At 36.6% G+C, this 24,117-nt stretch overlaps 1 protein-coding gene across 4 annotated transcripts in view; it reads right to left on the bottom strand.

Annotated features, from left to right (window-relative positions):
- The window catches only part of POU2F1 (POU class 2 homeobox 1), a 284,637-nt gene that overhangs the window by 60,145 nt on the left and 200,375 nt on the right, over window positions 1-24,117 (bottom strand). For all 4 annotated transcript variants that reach the window (XM_006875998.1, XM_006875996.1, XM_006875997.1 and 1 more), the window contains 3 exons: window positions 17,469-17,569; window positions 4,452-4,505; window positions 1,860-1,979 (listed from right to left, as the gene is read on the bottom strand). In XM_006875998.1, coding sequence (XP_006876060.1) covers window positions 1,860-1,979; window positions 4,452-4,505; window positions 17,469-17,569 — 275 coding nt within the window. The remainder of the gene's footprint in view (window positions 1-1,859; window positions 1,980-4,451; window positions 4,506-17,468; window positions 17,570-24,117) is intronic.

Raw genomic sequence — 24,117 nt, 5'->3', positions numbered from 1 at the left:
ATTATATCTAAAACGTTCATCAGTGACCAAGCTACCATTACTAGGAGACATTTAAATTGAAATGGTGGTCCGAGTCCGGACTTAAATAATCATTCAAGCTTGTCCAAGGCCCTAGGGTTTAGGCAAAAAAAGTAATTAACTAGTAAGCAAGAAAAAAAGAGAGAGAGAGAAAAAAAAAAAATCAATGCTGACAGGATATGAAAGAAATTTACCCCCAACAGAACAGCAAGTGATTAGCCAGATGAATGAGGAACAAGGATGCTGGAAAGGACCACAGAAAGAACTGATAAGCCCCAGCTGCTTCCCATTAGCAAGAATCCCTGCCATAGGCCATCATTTCCATTATGTCCTAAGATATGACTAAAGAATACGAGCACCATTTGTTTCTTTTCCAAGTCTCACTACAGCTCCCTCCCCAACACGATCTTTTCTGTTATTGAAAAGATTGAGCCTGCAACATCACATTCCCTTCCCAACACATTATCTCTGTGAAACAGGTGGTGGAAGCCTCTCTCTTTGCATGCAAATGATTCCTAATGCCCAGGTTCAAAGGAAGCTCCAGCCACACAAACTTGAACTCCTAAGTGCCTCTCACTATTGTAGACACTAGTCACTAAACACAAAACCTAAACAGTAAAATAAGGAAGTGTATTTAGAGCAGATTTAAACTTGTTTTCATAATGCAACTTATTTCAAACACACTCAAAGCAAAGCTTTAGTGTACTCTGTCATCCTTTTGGTGACATGTTTTGATGAAAAAACAAACAAAAAACATAAAATAGTCTGAAGTACCATCATAGTTAAGGGGCACAACCCTTCTTCTAAAAGGGTCCAACAAGATTTGTGTATTACAGACTTAAGAATAAAAATCAAACCATTCACACAGATGTTTCATATCCTTCAAATATACACATTTATATTTTATATAAATGTATTCTTATCATTAAACGGACAAAAAGAAAACAGAAATTTTTGGGAGTGGTGGTAGTGGTTCTGATTTATAATATGTATTAAATTAAAACTCTTCTTTCCCACTCCAAAACAAAACTATGTAATAATTTGGTGTGTGTGTACTATCAGTTGGGGCACAACTCTCTTTCTAAAAGATAATGTAGCTCCCCTTCCCCCAAAAGATCGTTTAATAGATAAATTTTCAACACTGGAAAAATACATGGTATTGTGTCATAGACCACAGACTGTTGAAAAGTTAAAAGTTTAATATATTCACCATAGTTCAATTTATTATTGAATGTGATGTGTCAAGCACTGTTTTGTAAGTTTACATATTTTATCTTTCTTTTCCTTAAAGCAATATGGTGAGATATTATTTAACAATATGTCCATTTAAGAGACAGGAAATGCGAGATACAGAGAAGTTAAGTAATTCGTCCAAAGTTAAGTTGCAGAATCCGGATATGAGACCAAAGACTTCATTTCAGAATACCATACACTAACTTAAAGAAATGTTTTCCTTTTGAAAGAACAAATCTATTTTTTAACTTCTACCTTTTTTCAGTGTTGTGATAGCAGAAATCTGACAACTGCCATTTCATCAATGTATGATCTAAATCAAAGGATAATGATTTTATTGCAAGACAAAGCAACAGTTAAAATGTGGGTGTAAAAAGTGCTTAGTTGATCCAAATCATCTGGCAGAAGACAATAGCCTAAAAATTTCTGACGCAGATAATTCCTTTTTCAAAGTTGCCTACAGTATAGGAAGTTCCTTAAAGACGTATTGGTGCCAGGCATAGCCAGTTACTTACTATCTATTATAGTGAACAATACTAACCAGATATTGGTCAATAGCAGTACATACACAGAGAAAGTTTAGTGCAATTCTCTTGTTGAAAACTTACCCCAGTTATCTGTCCTCCAGCCAGCATAAGCTGGGTCTGGGGGATGGCTGCCTGCACTGAAGGCTGCTGGGAAGGCTGGCTTGGCTGCTGTGAATCCCCCGATTCTTCATTAGATTTAGACTGGAGGGGTAGGGGTAGAGGTGAGGAGAGGATAAGAGATTCCAAATAACTGATGAAAAGAAATGTACTTATAAAGTAATATTTAAGATTTTAATTTTTTTGTTCCAATGAAAGGAAAGCAGCAAGAGTAATTGTTAAAAAGAAAAAAGTACCAAAATCATTAAAAAAAAAAAAAAAAACCCAACAGGTTCACGGGTGGGATAGAATCTGGTAATAAAAAACCCTTGAGACTATGGTTCTTAGTCACCTTTCAGGCCTGAAACTGAACTCAATCTCCTGGCTCAATTTTTAGCCAAACAATAGGCAGGTGTACAAGATGAACAGTAAAACTAGGGTGGCATGCACTCCTTAGAACAGCCAACCAATGGAGATGAAAGGGACAGCATTTGCCCAAGGACAAAGTTCAGAAGGCATGAAGGGTTAGGGAAGGAAGAGGAATGGAAACAGAAAATATGGGGAGAAAGTGGGATAAGTGATGATACATTGAGGGAATTACAATCAAGGACAGGACATAAAATCTGTTCAATGAGAAACCGATTTGCTCTGTAAACCTTCATGCAACTCACAATAAAAAGTTAAAAATAATAACAACAGTTTGGTCCTTCATAAATTGACAGACTTTTTCATACACAAATCTTCAATTATGAAAATAAGGAGCAAAGAGGAAGTACATGTTTTCAACCCATGTCTACATTAGGCCTTCCACACCAACACTTTTACAAGTATCTGATGGAACATCTGAATCTTCTTCACATACCATTTTCAGAAATTGATTACATGACCTACAAAGCTAACCCCATCATCTAATTTCTTAAAGAACTATAAATTTAGTATCTCCTATCAAGTAAAATACACGCTTAAGAGAAAATGCTGCAGTCAAGAGGGAGTAAGAACATATCCCTGAAAAGGGCACTGAGAAAAAATTTTATGGTAATTAAAACTGGTTATGCAGAACATTAAAATTCTGCATAGATTTGCATATTTTCCACCACCTGTTTTGGGGACTGCAGCAAGGCTAATTAACATAAAGGCTCTGATTAATTCTGCCAGTCATTGAGAGATAATTACAGTGCAGGACTGTAAACATTCTGCACTGGAGATACAGTCTGTTTGCCAACATCTCTCTAAGGGATGAAAGTTTACCATGGCAACCAAGGCAATTTTCCGCCTTCTCTCCCTCAGAAAGGAAGGTCACAATATCTCCTTTTCTTTTCTCTCCTTGTTTCCATGTGTTACTAGGTCCATATTCCATAGGGTTTCATGGAATGCTAAACCAAAGGTCTTTAGTCATTAGCAACACTGAAATCAATCTTCCAGAATACTGTTTTCCCACTTGACTGTTAGTTACCTAAACATTATAATGAAAGGAAGCAGCAGGTTGACTGAAATGTTATGGAATAATGGATAATACTTGAACTTTGCATTCTTTGTCATTTGGTTTGAAGAACCAAACCAGCCAAATTTAAGCACTGCTTTAAACTTCTGAATATATGAAGCCCATCAATGTGAAGAAGTAGGTTTATATATAGTTCTAGAACCATAACATTTCAGGCACAGAGGAACCCTGACAATCTTGTAAATTTCCCTACTTATATATAGGGAACACCTGGGCCTCAAGAAGTACGTGGCAGAATGAGAATTCAACTGAAGATCCCTGTGCCTCTCAGTCCAGTACTCTTTCCACGGTACTACATATTTCCCTAAAGAAGCCTTAGTAGCTTACCAGTTAAGCACTTGGCTGCTAACTGAAAGGTCTGAATCCATCAGCCTCTCTATGGGACAGATATGAGCACATGATTTCTTCAAGATGACAACCTTAGAAACCGTATGGGCAGTTGGACTCTGTTCTATCGGGTCACTATGAGTCAGAATTGACTTGGCAGCGGTGGGCTTTAGGGTGTATCGAAATAGATATGTATGTCATTTTATATTTTCCTAAGATATTAAAGGAGTCCTGGTGTGGCTCTGTGGGTGAATGCGTCAGACTACAAAGTTGTTTGAACTGCAAGGTTGGTGGTTCAAGCTCACCAGCTGCTCCCTGGAAACACTATACAGAGTCGCTATGGGTCGAGTTCGATAGCACTTAACAACAAGAAGACATTAAAGATGATAAATAAGAACACCTAAAAAAGATATATGGAAATGAAATGACATGTAAGAGATTATTCAGCTTTGTGTTTCGGGTATGTTTTAGATGTGTAACTTTAAATATTTTTAGTGCATTTGTAGAAAAATTTGAAAGGAGAGTTTTTCTGTCCACCTTTATTGTTCATACACAGTAGCATAATACGCTAATTTTCATAAAAGAAAATGATTACAATTATTTCGATCCTTACAGGATTCCATAATAAAAAGATATTATTTCTCAGCATTACCTATCTTAAGATTATTGCATGAGCATTATGAAAAATTAGAAACATACAGAAAAAAATAAACATAAAAATTGACCCCTAATCCCACATCCCAGCTTACCTGTACACTTATAGACTGAGCAGCAGCCTGTAAACTTGTTCCAGCAAGCTGGACCTATAAATAAAGTAATGAGGGGAAGGTCTAGCCTCAATACTGTGACATCCATCGCTAGAGCTTATCATCAACATTTGAAGAATCTTTACTACTTGTATGCCAGTGAACTAGAATCTCAGAATAGAAGGGATGTATATCTTGTGGAGTAAAAGTTTGCTGATGAACAGGACATTGTCAAAGTCTTAGAGTATCCCCTTGTGAATTATGTCTTAATTACAAAGATAAAAGACTATACTATAGTTCACAAATCTAGCAAAGACCACCTTAATCAAATGATCAAACTAAACATCAAAATACAACAGCATAGTGTAATTTTGTATGCTTTCTGAGATCATGCATACAAAATGAGAGACTCCACATTTCTTCTGTAACATTCCTGTCAGTAATTCTGTATCCAGCAAAATTACCCTTCAAAGGTGAAGAAGACATAACATATTAAACAAGCAAAAACTGAGTAGATTTGTCACCAGTAAGAAATGTTAAAAAAAAAAAAAAAAAAAGTTCTCCGCAAAGAAGGAAAATGGTATAGGTCAAAAGCTTGGATCTACATAAAACAATAGTATTAGAGAAGATATAAAGACTGAAATTCTTTTTCTTATTTTAGTCTAACAACAACAAAAAAAAAACCTCATTCATAATAATACTAGGAACAATGTATTCAGTGATAATTAAAAGTAAAAGGAATGACATTAATGTTAAAAGGAATAGAAGAGGGAATTGGGAATACTTTGTTATAAGGAACCTACATATCTGTAAAACAACGTAGTGTTATTTGAAAGTAGGTTTAGATAAGTTGCAAATATGTACTGAAAACTCTCGTATAACCACTAAAAATATTTCAAAAAGAAGTATAACTCATGCTAAGAGAAAAGAGAAAGTGGAGTCATGTAAGACTAGAGAGAGCAGAACAAGAGTGGAAGGTACAGCAAGAAACAGAACAAGATACTACATACAAAACAGTTTACAGTAACGACCATTTCAAATGTGAATGACCTATACCAATTAAAAAGACACTGTCAGAATGGAATTTTAAAAATAACAACTAAATGTTATCTATAGTAATTCATTTTAAAGATAAAGACATAGATTAAATAGATGGAGAGTCAAGATCCAGATCTGACACAAACTGGTGGAGCAGGAAGGCTCTAGAGGTTCATTTTTCCACAAAAATTTTCACTATAAAGAACAACTGGAACCCACTATTTTGGAACTCTAGAACCTTCCTGGACACTTAACAACCAGAGGAATGACTTGATGAAAGGACAAGATGATGTTTCCTAGCTGAGCCACATATGCCAAATGACAACTGTGATAATTAAGATTTTGGGTCAACTTGGCCAGGATTCACAGGATTCTCAGTTGTTTAGTAGTTAAGATGTAGTTACCACCTCCATGATGAACTCCAATATGATGCAATCACCCCATGAGGTGATCTGATGTGATGAGTTCTGATCTGATGTGATTATCAACAAGACTGAAGAGCTGGGAGAGGAGTGTGTCTTTTGGACTTGGAGTCCCTGCACTGTGATGCTCCTACATCCAGGGAAAGATTGATGCCAAGATGTATGGAGATCTCTAAGGAATATTGAACCTACAAATGCCAAAGAGTTTCCCCCAGAGCCTATAAAAAGAAAGACGTCTCCTAGGGCTGACACTCGGAATTTGGATTTCTGGCCTTTTAAACTGTGACAGAATACATTTCTGGTTGTTAACACCATTCACATATAGTATATCTGTTATAGCAGCACTAGATAGCTAAGATAAGCAACCATCCTCCATTCCTCAGTCCCAGGGCAGTGGTAGGGATAGCAGCCTGTGTTCTTAAAGTGGCTGGCTGGTGCTAGATTAGGACCCTGTCCTCCAAGAATTTAGTGAACGGTTTGCAGACTTGTTCTGGTTTGGCAGTGCAGATGGCAGAGGTACAGATCACCCCAGTAGTTTTGGTCCACTCACAGTAGCAGCGTGTCCTTGGTGGCAGAAAATTAAAATGTCAGTGTGCCATTTCCCTCACCACTTTCCTCCTTTTCCTCTCTTTCTTTTCTAGTGAATTCTGTCAGGACATTGACTAACTACAAAGATCACCAAATCAGAACACATGCTTTGCAAAAACAGCTTTGAAATGACACTAATCAGCTGACCTAAGTCTTTATTAATTAACAATATCAAATTCTGAAGAGTTGGAAAAGAGCCCTGGTGATGCTACAGGATGAGCACTGGATTGCTAACTGCTCGGTTGGCAGTTCAAATCTACTAGCTGCACCTTTGGGAAAAAGATGAGACTTTATGCTCTCATAAAGAGTTACAGCCTCAGAAACCCTATACAGGGGTCACTATGAGTCAGAACCAACTCAATGGCAGTGGGTTTGGTTTTGTAGGAGTTGGGGAATCAAATATTTTCTGGATTTGTTTTTTCCTTGGTATAAACAAATATACCAGTGTTGTACACAGTTGGGCACAGGTTGTACAATACAGTCCTTAGTATAAACCACACATTTGGAAGGCAGTCTTTCCAAAAAAGTTTGGGGAAATTGCTGAGCAGGTGCACTATGACAGCCTTCAACAAGTGAGTCAAAATACCAATACCTTGGAGAAGGGAAGCATGTGAGTCCCAGAGTTACCATATTATAATGGCCAAATATCCCAGCTTAAACAGTAAATCACATGGTATAGAAAGAAACTGAAAAGTATGGCCTACTCAAAAGAAGAAAACTCAAGAGACAGAAAGTGACCCTATGGAATCCTGGATAATGGACAGACTATTTTTGTTACATGTTCTTGAGTTGATTCTTATTTTATAACAACAATGTTAAATATTATGCTCAGATAACTAAGGGAAAACATGTACAATGAAAAATTCAAAAACCAGGCAAATGATACATGAAAAAAATGAGAGTTTCAATAAAGAGAAAATACTTTTTAAAAGCGCCAAACAGAAATACTAGAACTGAAAAATAAGAAAACTTGAATTTGCAAAAGAATTAAAAGGCAAGACAACTGCAATTACTGAATATAAGAGCAATCAAAGGAAAGGATAAAAAAACGGACACCAAAACCCACTAGAATCATGAGTGAGCATGAAGCAAACCCACACATGCATCATAGAAATCCCAGAAGGAGAAAGAAAAAGAAACAAAGAATATTTGAAAAAATAATAGCAACAGACTTTACAAATTTGACTAAGTAAATGAATCCATAAATCCTAAAAGCTCAACAAATTCCAAGCAGGATAAACCCAAAAAGACACACAAATGCTTTTACATTATAATCAAATTCATAAAAACCAAAAAGAAAAAAAAAAATGCATAAAGCAGCTTCTCACTTGCTGCAAGAGCGAAGTGAATTGTCATATATAAAGCATCTTTAAAAAGCTGAAGTACTAAAATGAGGGTGAATTAAGACATTCCCAATAAACATTAGCTGAGGGAGTTTGTTATGCTGTTGTCAAGTCATAGAGACTCCATGTAACAGTTGCTGTCTTGCTGTTTCACTTAACCACTGTGCTACCATGACTCCTTATCTGTTCTATGTTGTTGTTACGTGCTATCGAGTCTGTTAGGACTTACAGCAACCCTGTACATGTTTCCGAGGCTTAAAATCTTTGCAGGAGCAGAAAGTCTCATCTTCCTCCTGCGGAGCAGCTTGTGGGCTCGAACCACAAACCTTGTGGTTTGCAGTACAGTGTATTCTATGGAGTCACTACATTTCCCTGCTGTATGTGAAATACTGAAGGGAGTTCCTTCAGATTGGAAGAAAAGGATACAAAATCTGGACCTTTAAGTTGTATGAAGAAAAATATCCGTGGAGATAATTAGATGGGCAAGTCTAAAGGCCAGTTTTATGGTACTTCTGATTGGCTAACACTAGTTGTTATGTTCTATAATATTTAAAATTACAAAGGTGTAAGAAAATTAATATACGCATTTTGACACAATAATTCATTGTATTTTATGCAAATAGCACATGTATTCTAGTATGTACGTTTGTCAACTGTGCCACTGTTGTCTTGTGAGGTATTTTCAAAAACATGCTGTAACAAATTTTTTTTGTTGTTTTTTACCAGTTGCTGTAAAAAAAAAAAAAAAGAAAGAAAATACAGGCCTAGCAAGCTTACAAAATACCCCACAGGGAGAGGGTATCATTTACATAAAAGTATGGTAAAAGGGGAAGAATGGTATAAGAATAGAGACTTTGTATTGTATTGAAGTTAAATTCATATTAATTTAAATTAGGTGGTTATACTGTCATGACACTAAATGTAATTCCAGAAGAAAAAATAAACACAAATGGAAATGAGACATGAAACAAAAGATTTACTTAAAAAACAAAAAGAAACAAACAAAAAACAACTAAACACAAAAGAAGGCAGTATTAGAGGAAATAAGGGACAAAAGAGATATACCAAAAAAATTACTGTCAAGTTAATTCTAACTCATAGCAACGCTATGTTTAAAAAAGGATATAATAAACATACACAAAATGAAAATGACAGGAGTCCTTATCAGTAATTAATTTAATTATAAACACTCTACATTTAAAACACAGAAATTGATAGGCTGAATAAAAACAAACATGATTTATCTGTATGCTTTCAACAAGAGACACATTTTAACCCAAAGACAGAATAAGGTAAAAGTGAATGCTTAGGAAAAATATTCTATGGAAATAGTAATCAAAAGACAGTTGAAGTGGCTTTATTAATAACAGTCACAATAGATATTAAGTCAAAATTTGATACAAGTGACAAAATTGACTCTCTTATATAATGAAAGGCATTTTTTTAAAATAGGTCTCTTTTCTAGCCTTGGCAGTGGTTGTGTGCTGTCATATCGGTTCCATTTCACAGTGACCCTGTATAGTTTCCAAGGTTGTAAATCTTCACAGGAATAGAAAGCTTCATCTTTCTCCTGCAGAGCTGTTGGTGTCAAACTGCTGACCTTGCTCAATGTGTATAGTGCCTTGAATACACTTGATATGACTTTTCTCTTCTAAATTCCCACCAAGTGATTGAGTGGGACCATGCAAATAAGGTATAAGGGACTGTAAGGCTGGGATTGGTTAGTTTTGCCCTCCAGTTAGGTTTAAAGGGAGTCACCTCAGAAGCAGAGATCCCAGATCCCAGGGAGGATCCCAGGACCATCAAGAGGGAAGAACAAGTGTGAGAAACAGAAATGGCAAAGGCGATGGTAGAAGCAGTTAACATGGAGAGACAGAACTACTTCTGGGCTCTAGGCCTACGGACTGATTAAAGCTGAGCGCCTATAGGCAGGTGACTGGCTTGAAGAATGTGCCCTTTGGGCACTCACAAAGAGCATTCAGAGTCTGGCTAAAAGAACTTTTTAACATGTGTTTGAGCAGAGCCAAGGCCCAGGGACTGCAAGACTGAGAGGCTGAAAACAAGAGTGAGGCATGACAGATAAGAGATGTTCCTGACAGGGAAAAACTGCTGTGTCCTGTGTTGGTTTTGATTCTGGATTGTACCCTGTTCACTTCCCTAATAAACTCCATAATCATGAGTATCATTGTGAGTTATGTGTGGCCACTGCAATGAATAACAGAACCAAGATGTGATGTAGAGAGTACTGTAGGAGAACTAAGGGAAAAAAGGTTGTAGGGTGGAAGTATGTCAGACCTCTGCTTCACAGCAATCAGTCTTGGGCTGATTTTGATTCTGAATCTCTCTACCATCAGGAGTGGGGTGTGTCCTTTGGACCTTGAGAACCCTGTGCATTGAATTTAATCAAACCAGGGATAGACACTGTGGAACCGGAACAGCAGCAACAGCAGCAGCAGTACCAACAGCCAGAGTGCACGACAGAGTGATAGGCTTCCCAGTCTATGGAGCAAGTAAAGTTGAGTTACTTTGGACAGGATGTTTGCTTACAGACTGGTGTGCCTCCAGACACTTGATTGGGAAAACTAGGTTGTTGACCCACAGACTTAAGCTGAGCACCTTTGGACATTTATTGGAAGCCCTAAACAATCTCTGTAACATTGCTGGAGCATGGCAGAGGCCAGACCAAGCGGAAGCTGTCCTGAATGGAAGAACCAGACCCTAAACATTTCTAACCCTGAATTCTAACCTGTTAACTTCCCCCAATAAAACCCTGTAATTGTGACTACGGTGTCTGAGTTCTAGGTGGCCACTGCAATGAATTATCAAACCCAGACGAGAGGACTGTGGGAGGGATACTTAGTGCTGTTTTTTGCAGGAAGATATAACAATTATAAATACATACACAATAAGTAACCATTGAATTAGTTCCGACTCATAGAGAACATGTATAGGGTTTCCAAGGAATGGCTGGTGAGTTTGAACAGCTAACTTTGCAGTTCAAATCAACTTTATGGTCCAGTGTTTGTCCTACAGTGCCACAACACCAGGACTCCTAAAATATATGAAGTCAACAAGTGACAGAATCGAAGGAAGAAACAGTTCTAAAATAATAGTTGGAGACTCCAAAACACCACTTTCAATAATGGAGAAAGCATCTAGAAAGACGATAAATAAGGAACTAGAAAACCAACTAAAGTAGCAGACATAAACGGAACACTTCACCCAACATTATAACAGTACATTGTTCACTGAGCATATGGATCATTCTCTAAGACAGACAATATATTAGGTCATAAAACAAGTCTACATGAATTTTAAAAATTGAAGTCACACAACAAATCTTTTCTAACTACAACAGAATGAAGCTAGAAATTAATTATATAAATACACAAATATGTTATAATTAAACACACTATTAAAGAACTAATGGGTCAAGGAAGAAATTAGAAAATATTTATAAAAATGAAAATGAAAGCACAACATTCCAAGACATAAAATCCCAAGGGAAATGTATAGCAGTAAATGACTACACAAAAAAGAGAAGCATGGGGTGGGGGGGAGATAAAAATCTGAAATCAATAACTTAACTTTACAATTTGGGAAACTAGAAAAATAAGGACAAACTAAGTCCAATGCTACCAGAAGATAAGGAATAACAAAGGTCAGAGCAGAAATGAAAAACAAAAGCAATAAAATCAATGGGACCAGAAGTTGGGTTTTGTTTTTTTTTTTTTTAAAAGATCAATGAATACAAAGAACAAAAGAGAGAAGATACAAAACAACTAAAATTAGAAAGCGGGAACATTATAAATGACTCTAAAGAAATAAAAAATGAGAAGAGAATTGTACCCAAATTAGATAATTTAGATGAAATGAACAAATTTCTAAAATATACAAATTACCTCAGTTGCCTCAAGAAGGAATCTATTATGTCTCAACAGACCCATAAGGAGTGAAGAAATAGAATCGGTAATTAAAAACCTCCCAATAATAACAAAAGATATTGTACCAGATGGTTTCACTGTGGAATTCTCCCAAACATTTAAAAAGGAACTGACACCAATCTGTCACTATTGTAAAAAAAATAGAAGAGAGGAAATATTTCCTAATTCATTTTTTGAGACCAACATTACTTTGATAACAAAACCAGATCCATATCTCTTATGAATGTTGTTAAGTGTTGTCAAGTCAGTTTCGACTCATAGTGACCCTATATAGGGTTTCCAGGGCTGTAAATCTTTGCAGGAGTAGACAGCATCATCTTTTTCCCTCGAGCAGCTGATGGGCTTGAACTTCTGACCTTGTAGTTAGAAGTCCAGTGATTATCCTATACAGACGCAAAAATACTAACGAACTGTATCAAACACCATACTTAAAGGATTATAGATCATGATCAAGTAGGGTTTATTCCAGGAATGCAAGAGTGCTTCAACATTAAAAAATTAATCAATATAATACATTCTATTAATAGAACAAAGGAAAATAACATGATCTTCAATGCACAAAAAGAATTGACAAAATCCAATACTCCTTCAAGATAAAAATATTCAATGAACTAGGAACAGAAGGGAAGTTCTTCAATCTGATAAAGAGCATTTAAGAAAAACCCACATGCAAATATAACATCAACAGAAAGAGACTGAGAGCTTTCCCTTAAGATCAGAGACAAGATAAGGTGATACTACTATTTAAAGCTGTACTTAAAGCCCTAACCAGAACAATTGTTAGTGTTAAGTGCTACTGAGTCAGTTCTGACTCAACCAACCTATGTAAGGTTTCTAAGGAAAGGCTGGTGGATTTGAAACACAGACCTTGAGGTTAGCAGTGCGCTGTTGAGTTGGTTCCAAACCATAGTGACCTTGTATAGGGTTTCTAAGGCTGTAAACTTGTACAGGAGCAGAAAGCCTCATCAGCTAGTGGATTTGAACTGCTGACACCAGAACAATTAGGCAAGATAAATAAAGAAAACGTATCCTAATCAGGAAATAAGCAAAATTATCCCTTTCACAGATGACATAATCTTATTTATAGAAAACTCTAAAGAATCCACAAGAAAGTTACTACAGCTAATTAAAGCACGGCTGTAAAAAAATTAGAAAAGCCCTAAATAGACATATAGATATCCTGTTCATGGATTGGAAGACTTAAAATTGCAAACATGGCAATACTATCCAAAGCAATCAACTGATTCCATACTTATCAAAATTTCAGCATCCATCTTTACAAGAAAGGAAAAGCCAATTATAAAGTGTACATGGAACTGTATTGTTGCCGTTAAGTGTTGTCGAGTTGGTTTCTACTCATGATGACCCTGTATAGAATTTCCAATGATCAACTGGTGGGTTTGAACTAATGACCTTGTGGTTAAAGCAATATAAGTGCATAAATCCTACAGCACCACATTAGGACTACAATACTGAACTATTGTTGTTACGTGCCGTGGAGTTGGTTCCGACCCTGCACAGGGTTTCCGAGGCTGTAAATCTTTACAGGAGCAGAACACCTCATCTTTCTCCCGCGGAATAGCTGGTAGTTTTGAACTGCTGACTTTGAGGTTCTCAGCCCAATTCGTAACCACACACTACCAGCGCTCCTTAATACTGAACTGTAAAGGTCCTCAAATAAACACAGCAGTCTTGAAAAAGAAAAACAAAGTAGAAGAACTCACACTTCCCAGGTTAAAAATGTTTTTGAAAACTAGGGTAATCAAAACCATCTGGTACAGGTATAATGATAGACACAGCAGAATAGAGTTGAGAGCACTTCAAAGTTTGTGGGATAATCCTATTATCTTTTAATTGGAACACGCCTACTCTGTCACATGGGCTTCTTATGAGTTGGAATAAACTAACAGGCACTTAGTAACAACATACCTATAGACATTTGGGAATAGGGTAGTCTTTGTTATATTAATGATGGCACATCAGCACAGTGTATATCCTAAACTGAATCACTTCTGACTTTGAATAATAGTGACTTATGCACAACATAATAAAACACTGCCCAGACCTAGACCTGAACAATGCTGCCATCCTCACAATTGTTGATGAACTTGAACCCAGTGCTGCTGCAGCTGTACCAATCCATCTCATTGGGGTTGGGGGAGAGGTCTTCCTCTTTTTCACTGACCCTTTTTTACCTAGTATGATGTCCTTCTCCAGAGACTGGTCTCTTCTGATAATATATCCAAAGTATGAGAAATGAAGTCTCGCTAATCCTGGCTTCTAAGGAACATTGTTGTACTTCTTCCAACACATATTTGTTTGTTTTCTTCTCTAACATTAAAACTCAAATGCATCTATTCTTCTAAGGTCTTCCTTATTCACTGTCCAACTTTCACATACATATGAAGCTTTTGAAAATACCATAGCTTGGGTCAGGCACACCTTAATCCTCAAACTGACAGCTCTGCTCTCGAACATTTTAAAGAGGTCTTGTGCAGCAGATATACCTAATGCAATATGTCATTTGATTTCTTGACTGCTACTTCCATGAGTTGATAGATCCAAGCTAAATGATGTCTTTGACTTCAATCTTCTCTCCATTTATATGGATATTGTTTATTGGTCCAGTGGTGAGGATTTTTGCTTTGCTTACATTGAGGTGCAACCCATACAGAAAGCTGTGGTCTTTAATCTTCATCAGTAAGTATTTTAAGTCATTTTCAGCAAGCAAGGTTGTTTCATCTGCCTCCAAACCTGATGCCATGCTATTCTTCATATAACCCAGCCTCTTGGATTATCTGCTCAGTGTACAGACTGAAAAAGTATGGTGAAAGAATAAAACTCTGGTGCACACCTTTCCTGATTTTAAACCATTCAGTGTCCCCTTGTTTTGTTCAAACAACTACCTCTTGGTCTATGTACAGGTTCCCCATGAACACAAATAACTGGTTTGAAATACTCATTCTCCGCAATATTGTCCACAGTTTGTAATAATCCACACAGTCAAAAGTCTTTGCACAGTTACTAAAGAACAAGTAAGCATCTTTCTGGAGTTCTGGTGTGGTACAGTGGGTTAATGCGCTGAACCACAAGGTCGGAAGTTCAAGCTCATCAGACGCTTCTAGGAAACCCTATCTAGGGTTGTTATGACTTGGAACCAACTTGATGGCACTTCGCTTTGCAACAACAACAAACATCTTTCTGATATTTTCTGCTTTCAGCCAAGATACATCTGATGTCAGCAATGATATCCCTCATTATAAAAACAGCAAATTAGATACACAGGCAAACATAAAAGGGGGTGGGGATAGTCATATGAAGATCTCCAAGTCACCAAGAAAAACAGAGGCTACAAAAGCTGAGTCTTGGTGTGGTACTGCAGGATAAGCACTGGACAACAACATCAGTTTAAACGGCAAGATCGGCAGTTTAAATTCACCAGCCACTCCTTGGAAGCCCTATACAGGGTCACTATGAGTTGGACCGACTTGACACCACTTAGTAAGAACAACAGAAACTGAATGAGACAAGGATCTTTCCAATGAGCCAACAGATATGAGAACCTTCCTCTATATCCAATGGCCTGAATTTGGATTTCTAGCCACCTGACTGAGAAAATATATTCTGTTCTTTAAAGCCACCCACCTGGGCTATTTCTGGTATAGTAGTACTAGGAAGCTAAGAAAATAAGTGTCATACTATTGTTGTTGTGTGCCATCCAGTCAGTTCTGACCAGTCATAGAGACCTTATATAGGGTTGCCAAGGAGCAGCTGATAGGCTTGAGCTTCTGACCTTTAAGTTAGCAGTCCAGTGCTTATCCTACAGAGCCTTTATATATTATTTATGTGTCTGCTCAGATGGTGAACAATTCTGCAGACTTGTGCACTGATGGGGATTTAATGGTATCAAGGTTTCAAACACAATTCTTTTGCTTACAGCCCTTTGGCTTATCAGGTAGAATTGGAGGTCCTATGAGGTTAATCAACAGTAACTAGATCTGAAGATCTTGGAGCTGGTGCCAGGAGACTTGAACTTATTTTGGAATTTGGATACAATGTGGAGACTCAATGGGAATGCCTACCATCTATGTACCTTCAGGGATTATTTTAAATATGTCTGGATCGTCACAAACCTTAAGCCAAGAAAATGTGCTTAATATGTCTTACATCATTGACTACATTCTCCCCAAAATGCTATTTCTCCTAAGAAACGAGAAAATGTGTTGGGGGTTAGAATATGTTCTTAGTTATGTATCTGAACAAAAGAGTGTCAACTGGGCTCTAGTAGAAGACAATAACTGTTGTCTATCTACATATTATCCCTTTGATTTGCTGAAGCAATACTGGGCTTAAGGTGAGTTTTCTAGAATTTCACCGTTTTCAAGTTCAGGAGTTTCTTTATAGTTTATGTAGTCTGAAGGCACAATTGGATAAGTATATCCCATAGCACCTAGTAGCATCCATACTTAGTCCACAGTGTTTAACGTTTTCCCTATGCCATGTCAATATGTAACCTTGGAGGTTTTATGTCCATATGGGTTTTTCACTGAACCATCATCACTACCACTGTCAAGCTTCAGTGTCATTAGAGCCACTATCACCAGCATTACTGCTCAACACATTTTGAGTATTGTTAATTCTAGGTTTTAATGGAGGGAGGAACTACAACAACAACAATAACAAAACCCATTGCCATGAAATTGATTCTAACTCATAGTAGAGTAGAACTGCCCCCCAAGTGGTTGTCAAGACTGTAAATCCTTATAAGAGCAGACTGCCATATCTTTCTCCGGTGGAGGAGCTGGTAGGGTTGAGCCACAGACCTTTTGGTTAAAGGTTGGGCACTTAAACAGCTGCACCACCACCACTTGCCGTCAATTCCCACTCATGTTGATCACATGTGTATCAAGAGGAGAAATGTGTTCAGTAGGGTTTTCAATGGCTGATGCTTTCTTGAAGTAGATCATCAGGACTTTCTTCTGAATAGACCTTATCCTCCTTCCAGTTAGCAGCTGAGTGAGTGAACCATTTGCCCACTGATAATCTCTCAGCTCTTTTCACTGTTAGTTTTCCATGTTCAACCAGCTCCCACATCAAAACTTGTGGGGTCAGTGCTTGTTTTTATATTCCCTATTCCTTTACATTATAGTGAAAATATGGATGGATTAGTATGAATCCATAGCTTGATTTAAACTCACTTGAAAATCATGTCAAATAAGAGTAACAAATTTAAGGCAAACCTTTTTGAAATTCAAACCAGAAAGTTCAGTCAAACAAAAGGTTCTGAGTAGTTTTTAAGAAAGGTTTTAAGAAAACTGATCAAATCAAAGTATGTTTGAAATGGCTCTAAAGCAGAAATATGAGTTGTGAGCTCAGAGCATAATTTATATAGCAGGTCTCAGGCCATGGTGGCTACATCATTTTGGATGATTCTGACACTTCACAACTTTTACAAAGCTACTATGATTTCTTTTTTGAATACAGTTAGCTGTAAGAGCCAGTGACTATATAATTAGCTAAACTACAGGATTCCATACTAACCATTTAGAATGGCACAACAAGATGCAATTAGCACCAGACTTCAAACAATTTAGGAAGTTCCAAATTCTAAAGTGTCTTCCCTAAAGCCTAGCATTTTGTGCCTCCACTGTTTACTCTTGTGGCTGGTTAAGCAGAACAGTCTACCTGATGGAGATGTCCAAGGAAAGCCTGGGCCTGGGCTGTGGATATTGCTCCTCCAACAGGCACAGGCTGCTTCTGAAAGTCCAGACCATTTGTTTGTGTGCCTAGAAAACAAGCAAAATATAATTATAACTCTTCAGAAAAAATACACTCAAATGAAATAAAGCACTAGACATCAGTTACTAATGTTCACACCCAAAGAAAAGGTATTCAAAAGCAAGAGGAAATACAGTAAAATAGTTTTTCTTCAAAAGGCAGAACTGTAGAACAAGTACACAAATATAGCTAAAGTTTATAAAACAGAAAAATATAAACAATGAATTACAGTCATAAGATACTACTAGAGAATTCATAAATGAATACAGTGATTGGAGTAATTAGAGTTGGAACAGGCATGAAACTGAAGACTATTTTAAGGAAGACAAATGTATCACTACTGTTAAAAAATGGTACAGATAGAGGTCACAGAAGTATTGATTCTGGGAACACCTTCATATTAATTAGTTTCACACAGAGTTCTACATTAAGACTTTATGGGGAAAAAAAGGATACTTTAAAATACCATTATCATTATCAAAGGACAGCTGATCTAAGTTAGCAGTTGTGTTTTATAGCTGGAAACCTGAGCTGGAAGGTGAATACTCCTAACCAGAGAGTTGACTGTCTTATCCATAGTGGCAGGCATTCTAGGAACAGCCATCTGTTTATAAATATTTAAAGATAGTGATTTTCAAACTGGCGGGTAGGTATTTGTAAGGAAGTGAATTGTGTGGCTGCTGAGATTTTGAGTTGAAATGTATTATGCTAAAAGAATGGGTAAAGGAAAGGCTCATAAATGAGCTTGCAGTTAGTGATAGTGGAAATTATTAGGCAATTGGGAGCAATATAGGCTAAAATGCAGAATAAAGTAATTAAACAAATTTGGTCTGAGAAAGACCAGTTGATTCAGCAAATATTAAAAAAATTTAAAAACAAAAAACTACATTCCCTGATGTGGTCCTGTAGGACCAGCACTGGACTACAAACCACAAGGGTCGGCAGTTCAAACCTATCAGCTGTGCTCCTCAGAAACCCTCTACAGTCGCCATGACTTGGAACTGACTCAACAGCACTTAATGACAACAGCCCTCTATAGCCATTGAATAGTTCTTCCCTTGCCTCCCACCCCTGGTAACCATCATAGAATGTTTCTTTTAGTTTGAAAACCTTTTTTGACTTTTCATAGTAGTGGTCTCATACAATATTTGTCATTTTGTGATGGACTAACTTTACTCTGCATAACATCCTCCAGGTTCATCCATGTTTCACAGATTCACCTTTATTCTTCAGTATTTCATAGTATCCCATTGTGTGTATGGACCAAAGTTTGTTTCACCATTCTTCCACTGATGGGCATTAGGTTGTCTCCATCTCTTTGCTATTATGAATGATGTTGCGATTAACATGGGTGTGCAGGGATCTAGTCATGTCTAGGTTTCCGAGGAGTGATTGGTTGGTTGGTTGGTTTGAACCATCAACCTTGAGGTTCAAACTGACCTTGTAGTCCAGTGCATTATCTTGCAGAACTACACTAGAAAAAAAATTAACTGGTGTCATTGCCAAGCAAGAGTAAAATTATTTACTATATCAGCTTAAAATGTTTGTAATGGATGACAATCTAAAGAAAAAGCAAGCCCTGATAATCTGAGGAAAATTTAGGTTTCGCTGATTTTTTAAATCCCAAAGTACAGATTGCTGCATATATCTCATTAGTAAAGGTTCATCTATAATCACAGTTTGTTAAATGTGCTTTGTAACCACTTAATGTATGATATTGGATTAGGACTAATTTAGAGAAAGGCATGCCACCTTAATATCCAGAAATATTTTCTAAGGAATATAATACAAAGTTGTCACATTACTACATGCAGTTATTATTTGGAAATAACCAGGATATTTTGTTCTGGATAAAATATAACATAAGGCTACAATACAGCAACCTATAAGAGCTATCAAGATGCTCGGATGTGGCACCACACCTCCATTTCCTACTACTCAAACACCTCATGCTCATTCCTGTGGGTGTGTGCATATGCCAAGGAGCACACCAGTTAGCAGATTAAGAGAGTGCCAGTTAGAAACTAAATTTCCACAAGCAGTTGTGTCATTATATAGTCTATCTAATTTCTTACATATAAGATCATCAGATTTACCAAAAGGTTTGTGGAAAAATTCCATCACCTTTCAATTCCAGTTTTCTACAAACTTTTAAAAGTTCCCTTGCATATTTCACCTCCTTCAAAATTCATAGATTGTTTCTCTTCTTATGTTTGTCCCCTCAAAGCCTCTCACTAATAGGAAAATACAGACTTACATAGGCAATTAATAAAATTATAAAATGACATATTTATGTTAAGTGATGAAAAACTAGTGTGGAAGTGCAAGGGGGAAGGAAATATATGAGAACTCCCTTCTACTTTCTCTACTATTTTTCTGTAAACATAACACTACTCTACAAAATCTGTAAAAAAGACAAAACTGTATGAAAAAAAATGTAGTTTTTAGGATCACTTCCATAACCCATATATAAATGTCTCATTATTATAAAATCACTTATATTGCTAATAACCACTGTCTCTACCACTATACAGAAAACCATGATTTATGTACTGTTAGAAAATATACTTATGAGAAACTAAATAAACCAACAAGGTTAAAAAGAAGAAGAAATTTTGAAAAAAAAACAGAGACAATAAGAAGTCTTCTAGGGCTAACCATTTCACTCTCATAGAGAGTCAATGAAAATTCTATGCATTGGTTCCATTTGTTTCCACAAAATATGATAGCAAGTCCCTTATAAATCACAGAGCACTCTATAATATATAAAGACTGATTCTGCTATTCCTGGTATTTTTTGTTGCTAAGTATCGTGGTTCTCACAGAGACCCTGTTTAGGGTTTCTAAGAAGTGGCTGGTGGGTTTGAACCATCGACCCTGTAGTTAGCAGTCCAGTGCTTATCCTGCAGCACCATACCATAACTCCATTACTGGTATGCTGCTGTTGTTGTTATGTGCCCTGGACTCAGTTCTGACTCACAGAGAACCTATATAGGGTTTCTGAGGTACAGCTGGTGTATTTTAACCATTTATCTTGTGGTTCACAGTCTACTACTTATCCAGTAGCACCAAACCACGACTATGGTAAAAGTATAAACCAATGTAAATGCTTTGCAAAATGGGCTAGTAGTACTGAATAAAGTTAGAATAAGTTCAGCAACTACACTATTAAGTAAAAACTCTGGAGACTTTAATACATAGTTCATCAAGAGGTTAAGTACCAAATTATTTAGAGTGTTGTTTTTAATGGCAAAATCCTACAAAAAAAATCCAAGTTACTATCAGTAACAGCACAGACAGAAAAACTGTTTGAACCATCAGCTTCTTCCATTAAAAGATGAGTCTTTTTCATAAACACGTACAGCTTTATAAACCCTATAGAGCAATTCTACTCTGTTCCATAATATCTCTAAGTCAGAATCAACTAGACTGCAATGAGTTTGGCTGGTTTTGGCACCAAAATAAACTGAATGAGTCTCAAAAACAAAATATTGAACAAAAAGTCTATGATTATACAACATATAGTCATAAAATATATATATGGTGGTGGTGGTGTGCTTTGGAGTCAGTCCCGACCCATAATGAACCTGTGCAGGGTTTCCGAGGCTGTAAATCTTTAGGGGAGCAGAAAGCCTCATCTTTCTCCCGCAGAACAGCTGGTAGTTTCAAACTGCTGACCTTGAGAAGAGCAGCCTGATTTGTAACTACTATGCTACCAAAGCTCCTTTAAAATATATGTAGTATGATTCAATTCATATTGTGAAAAATATATAACTCTAAGTGATGTACTGTAGTATGTTGTTGTTAAGTGCCGTCAAGTCAATCCCGACCCATAGCGACCCTGTATAGGGTTTCCGAGGAGCAGCTGGTGAGCTTGAACCACTAACCTTGCAGTTCAAATGGCTTTGCAGTCTGGCACATTAACCCACAGTGCCAGACCAGGACTGCAGTATAGTGCATTGCTTTTATATGATTTCTCATCTTGCAACTCACATAAGATGATTGGGTGGGACTGTCTAAGTAAGATGTGAGCCCTGCTATGGTGCTGTGGGATAAAGCACTGGACCTTAAAGTCATTTTGAACAACAAGGACAGCAGTTTAAACTCACCAAGGGCTTTTTGGAAACTTTATACAGGGCCAACAGCACTCATCAACAACAATCAAAGCATTATATTAAGCAAATCTGCTGCAAAAGACTTCTTTAAAGTTCTAAATAGCAAAGATGTCACTTGGAGGACTAAGGTGCATCTGACCCAAGCCATGGCATTTTTGTCACTTCATATGCATGTGAAAGTTGGGCAATTAATAAGAAAAACATTAGAAGAATAAATGTATTTGAATTATGGTGTTAAGAGAAGAATATATTGAAAAGTACCATGGACTGCCAGAAGAACAAATCTGTGTTGAAAGAAGTACAGCCAGTATGCTCCTTAGAAGTGAGGGCACGTTGTCAGGACAGATCTGTCCCTGGAGAAGGATAGAACAATGACAACAGCAACATATAATAATTAGACTTTATATAACTAAAGACAAAGGAAAAACCTTGACAGCAGCTCAGGGGAAAATGAAATGTTCCATATAAGGGGGAATGAAAAAAACTAAGCTCTAACGTCTCAGAAACAGCCATGCAAGTAAGAAGGCAGGGGATGATGCATACAACCCTAGAAGGAAAATAAAACAAAATACAACTACCAAGCAAAAATTATATATACAGCAAAACTGTCTCTCAAATATGATGATGAAATTAGGACATCTCCAGATAAACAAAAATTAAGGAAATTTCTAGAACGCAAACCAACATTACCAAAAAACAAAACAAAACAAAACAAAAACACTAAAGGGAAGGGAATCCATCTAACAGAGAACCAACAATGTGAGATAACCACCTGAGATGAAGACAGATGTCAACATCACCAGAAACCAAACAAGATAAAGAATTCTGAAAAATAAAATAAAGCTGTAAGATTAAAAATAGGGAACTAGAACTGTAAACACATTCAAAATAATAAGAAAAGAAAGCTAAAACAAAGAAAAATATTAGAAGAATTCAAAAAACATTACAAGAACTGATAAATAAATGAGAAACTATATAAAAGCTGCAAATAGAAATCCGTAAGCTTAACATTAACATGTCAGACATACACTGAAGGGACAAAGGAATAGAACAGAATCAATAGAAGAATGAACAAGTGAGTTTGAAAACATATTTTTTAATAATCTGAGAAAGGACCAAGCAGAAAAATACTAAAAAAATCTGAAGAAAGCTAAGAATTATGTGGGGCACCATCAAGAGGAATAATTTATGTGTGACCAGAACTTAAGAACAAGAAGAGACACAAAAAATCAGAGAAAATTCTCTGAAACTTGTTATGAGGAAAACATCCCCAACATCATGAAAGATGCAAAGATATGCATTCAAGAAGTTGAACAAATTCCAAACAGGCTAGACCCACAAATGAAAATCACCAAATCATAGTCAAACTCTCCAAAACCAAGGACAAGGAAAGATTCCTGAGAACAGATTGAGAAAAATTAAAACTCACCTACAGAGCAGAACTAGTAAGACGAAGCTCTAGTTTTTTTAGAAGAAACCACACAGGCAAGAAGACAGGGGATAATGTTGCCTTTTAAAAACAGGTTTGATTGCTTTCTTCTATTGGTTCATTTTATTCTTTTTTCTCTTTCTTCTTCTATTTCCATTCCTTTTTTTTTTTTTTTTCTTTTTAATCCTGTCTATCTCCTCTTTTGGTTTTCCTTCTTTTCTTTTATTCATTTCCCTTCTTTTTCTTCTCCCCTTTCACTTTGGATCTTTCTTTACTGCCCTCTACTTTTCCTCTTTCCATCTTCCTTTTCCCTGGTTTTTCTAAGTGTGTTTTGTTTTTTATTTCTTCTTTTATTTTCTCTCTTATTTTGCTCTTCTGTAGATCCACTTTCCTGTCCCTCTTTTCTCTTTTTAGTTATTATATTCTTTTTTTCTGGTTGCTGCCGGTTTTTATTTCTTTTTCCTCTTATCATTTTTACTTTTCATTATTGATTGCTTGTTTATATTTTATTTCCTAGTGTGTATGTGCGTATGGGTTTTTTTCTTCTTTCCCATCAAAAAATAGACAGCAACTGTGTCCATACTGCCATGATACCCTATACAGCTCCATCCACTGAGCAAAAGTCAATAACAGCTCCTGTATATATCCTGATCAAGGATAGACAGCAGCCAACACCAGCCTAAACCACCCTAAACTGAAGTGCATGCACTGCAAAAGAGAACAGTGTGCATGCTTCCATTCTCTAACTATACCCACAGGACACAGTTGGTGAGACCCTAACAATCATTAATTACAAACATGGAAGAAAAAAAAAAATCCACAATGTCACAGAGACAACAAACAAAGAAACAGAGAATGGCTCAAATGAATGACCAAGATGCAGTCAGCAAAATGGTTGTATGGAAGAAAGGGTAATGGATCTAACTGAAAAAATAATGAAAAAGAATGATATTTAAGTACCTACAAAGGATTGGTAAAAAGTTTGAGGAAAGAAAGGAGAATACAGAAAAAA

The sequence above is a fragment of the Chrysochloris asiatica genome, unplaced genomic scaffold (assembly GCF_000296735.1).
Source record: "Chrysochloris asiatica unplaced genomic scaffold, ChrAsi1.0 scaffold00349, whole genome shotgun sequence".
NCBI lineage: Eukaryota > Metazoa > Chordata > Mammalia > Afrosoricida > Chrysochloridae > Chrysochloris > Chrysochloris asiatica.
Note: the sequence above shows the minus strand (reverse complement) of the source record. Positions and strands in the feature narration are given on the sequence as shown.